Genomic DNA, 3,489 nt, shown 5'->3' with positions numbered 1-3,489 from the left:
TCTAAGGTTAGAGGCAGACTATTCAAAAAAAAAAAATATGTCATGACTTCAAATGGTTATGGGGACAGAACAACCTAAGCTTTCAATTTGTTTCTACTCTGATCTGTTTGAATATTCCCCAATACCTGTATTTTGAAAAAAATGTTATCAAGAACACATTACTATTGATCAGCATACAGGTATCCTACATAAATACCTTCCTAAATGTAATTATTGTTAATTAAAAAGGAATTTATTATGATTATAACTAATACTTTTCTATTTTTAGTATTAACAATAGTTATGATTTATAAAGGGCTTACCAAGAACCAGGCAATGTGCTAAGTACTTCATATGGATTATCTCATTTAATCCTCACTACAACCCTGTGAATTAGGTACCATAACCCCTACTTTAAAGAGTAGCAAATGGATTCAGAGAAGGTAATTAACTCACCCAGAGTAACACAGCTAACGAGTGCTAGGGCCAAGATTCAAACTTAAATCATCATCACTATCTACATTGTCTCCTTGACTTGCAACATAAATCAAACAAGGATTCCTGCTTCACCAGTGTTCCATATACTTCAGAAACAAAAAAATTAGAAATCTACTTGGAAATAATTAAGTTTTAACACTTCTGGGGTGATGAATATGTTGTATAGCTTGAGAGGGATGTGAGTCACACAGGTGTGGTATTTATCTAAACTGTTTTTTAAAAAATCTACAAAGTAAACATCCCTTTAATGAAAAATAAATAGGATTACACCTACAGAAATTGTGGTTTAAGTGCTGCTAATTAAATCACAAACTTTAGTACAGAAGTGTAAAGTGTGAGAAATATAAAAAGATCTCCCTTCAAGGGCAAGTTCAGCTATCTATCTACTCCTGTTTGCAAGGAACTCCTTTTTCCAATACAATCGGTACATATAAAACACCAAATAATATTTCTCCTAGAATATCAGCTTCAGTCCTATAATAAGAGCAAAGGTGAGTGACAAGGAGGTTCCAAGGAGACCAACACAGGTGAGCAAACTTGGCAAGGCAGCCTGTTACCTGGAAGAAAAGATTCAGCCTGGAGGCCCGGCTGGCAATAGGTTCAGCAGCACCAGCATCCAGTGGATTCCGTGCTCCATACTTGAACTTCAACATCTCCCCACTGGTTCTAAATGGAAATCAGAAAAGGTCAAGTAGGTACTAATATTTTGGGCAGGAAAGGCGTGAGAGATCCTGATCTCACTCAAGATGTCAGGGATAGGGAGGTAAAATCAGCCACCATCCCAGTCTTAGGAAGCTCAGTCTGACCACGGAGATTAAAAACCAGATTTTAACTCACTGTAACAGCAGGTGATACACTTATCTGACACATTCTCTTACTTATAATTGTGTTTATTATGTGACAACCTTAGAATGTAAGCGCCATAAGGGCAGGGATTTTTGTCCCCAGTGTGTTGCGAGGTGATAAGTGTTATGGGGTTTTAAAAATATTGAGGGCTGGCCTGTTAGCTCAGTTGGTTAGAGCTCAGCCTTAAAACACCAAGATCTGGGGTTCGGATCCCCAAACGGGCCGGGTGCCAAAAAAGAGAGAGAGAGAGAAATCGAGCAAGGTAAGGCCAACTGGGGCAGAGCAGAGGAAGTGGTGCAATTTTTAACAGTGTAGTCAGAGTACACCTCACTGAGAAGGTAACATTTGAACCAAGGCCTGAAGGGGGTGACAAGCAATCCTCGGTGATACCTGGGGAAAGAAACGTATCCGTAGCAGACGGACCAGCCAGGGCAATGGTCCTGAGGCAGGACGTGGCCTCTCCAACAACAGCAGGGAGGCCAGAGGGGATGGAGCAGAGTAAAAGAGTGGGGGGGTGTGGAAGGAGATGACGGGGTGGGCACCGAGCGTATGAAGACACTGAAGCAGAGAGGTTAAGTAAATCGCTAAGGTCACACAGAGAATAAGGAGCTGACGGACTGACTCCACTAGAGAGAGTAACGCAGGTCATGCTGACAGGAGGCAAGGCCGCACACACGTAGGACTCCACCCCGTTTAAGAGATAACAAGTCGTCCTGCCCCAGGCACCAGCCCGCAAACCCTTCCGTTCCGGGGGAGGGTGGGCGCGCGCACCGCCAGCAGGGGAAGACCCTCCCGGCCCCCGCAGCCCCGAGTGTGGAATCGCCGCCTCCCCGCTGCGGGAGGGAAAGCTGGGATTGCTGTGTGTGGATGCGGCCCTTCCCCAGGCCTTGCAGAGCGGGGTGGGGGCGTACAGGAGGTGGGAGATCAGACTCACGCTCAGCGGACCCGGCCAGTCTGCGCTCTGCTCCGCCCTGCGCCTCCCGCCGCTGGGTTTGAACCGGGGAACGGCGTGGGCGCGACTCAGCCTTGGCTGGGCCAATCAGAGTGCCAGCTTCTATAATGGACAGTTGCGTCTCAGCTAGACCCCGCCTAAGTCCTTAAAGGGACGGAGGAAGTGAATGGGGAGAGCCAGTCAAATTGTTTCTTCCCTGGACTCGCGACCAATGGGAAAAAGGGAAAGGGCAAACCCGGCAGGGCAGATCTTGGGAGTTTGAAATTGGCGGTTAAGCAGGATGCAGTGTTTGGGGACGTGTCTGTTTGCCTAGGATCCCTGGAGAGGTCGCCTGGGCGCTGTCCCCTGCTCTCAGAACCCCAGCCACTCTGCCTGGTCTTCTTGTCCCTCTCACATGGCTGAAGTAGAAGTACTTGTTACTTTGGGAAACCAACCGGTTCTGCTATAGCTAAGGCAGCAAATGAGCTTGAACTTCAACCTGCCTGGATTACTACATTTCCGGTCTGTCTGTCCGGCAATGAGTTGGTGAAGGTCAGTCAGACCTTCTGAAAGGAAGTTTTAAATAAATGAAAGGCAAGATACTTAAACAGGCACTTCACCAAGGAGGAAATCCAAATGTCCAACAAATGTATGAAAACGTGCTCAACCTCATTCATAATCAGGAAATATGAAAAATAAAAGAACAATGAGAGACAATTACACTCGGGTTAGAAAAAAAATCTTGTTTGCAAAGATGTGGAGCTACACACACTCATACATAGCTGATGGGAGTACAAGTTAGTACAATCTTTGAAAAAGAGTTGGCACTACTGTATTTGCTAACACTGAAGATTTGTGCATTCTATGACTACTCCTAGGAGTAGTTTCTATATCTTAGGGAAGTTCCTAATTATGTACACAGGAGACATGTACAAGGATAAACAATGCAGAATAGTGTTGTACAACATAATGACAAAAACTGAAAGCAACCTAAATGTCCATCAGCAGTACAAAGGATAAAATTTTATATTGCAGTGTTTTCATACAGCAATGAAAAGGAATAAACTACCACAATGACATAATGAGTCTCCAAACAATGCCTAGTGAAGGACGCAAGACAATAAAGTATGATTCCATTAATATAAATTTCAAAAGTGAACAAAACAAAGCGATATTGTTTGGGGGAGTGTACATACAGATGGTAAAACCATAAAGAAAGTAAAAGTCAGGATAGT

The 3,489-nt window shown here is 44.3% G+C and overlaps 1 protein-coding gene across 1 annotated transcript in view; it reads right to left on the bottom strand.

Moving 5' to 3' along the window:
• The window catches only part of LOC103602791 (citron Rho-interacting kinase), a 157,200-nt gene extending 154,902 nt beyond the window's left edge, over window positions 1-2,298 (bottom strand). Inside the window, exons 1-2 of the mRNA XM_008587228.1 lie at window positions 2,258-2,298; window positions 1,035-1,143 (exon numbers count right to left, since the gene is read on the bottom strand). Of these exons, the coding sequence (XP_008585450.1) occupies window positions 1,035-1,130 (96 nt within the window). The 5' untranslated portion in view covers window positions 1,131-1,143; window positions 2,258-2,298. The remainder of the gene's footprint in view (window positions 1-1,034; window positions 1,144-2,257) is intronic.
• Between the last annotated feature and the right edge of the window lie 1,191 nt (window positions 2,299-3,489).

Source organism: Galeopterus variegatus, unplaced genomic scaffold (assembly GCF_000696425.1).
Source record: "Galeopterus variegatus unplaced genomic scaffold, G_variegatus-3.0.2 Scaffold4303, whole genome shotgun sequence".
In the NCBI taxonomy this organism is placed as follows: domain Eukaryota; kingdom Metazoa; phylum Chordata; class Mammalia; order Dermoptera; family Cynocephalidae; genus Galeopterus; species Galeopterus variegatus.
This window is presented reverse-complemented; position numbering and strand designations above follow the sequence as displayed.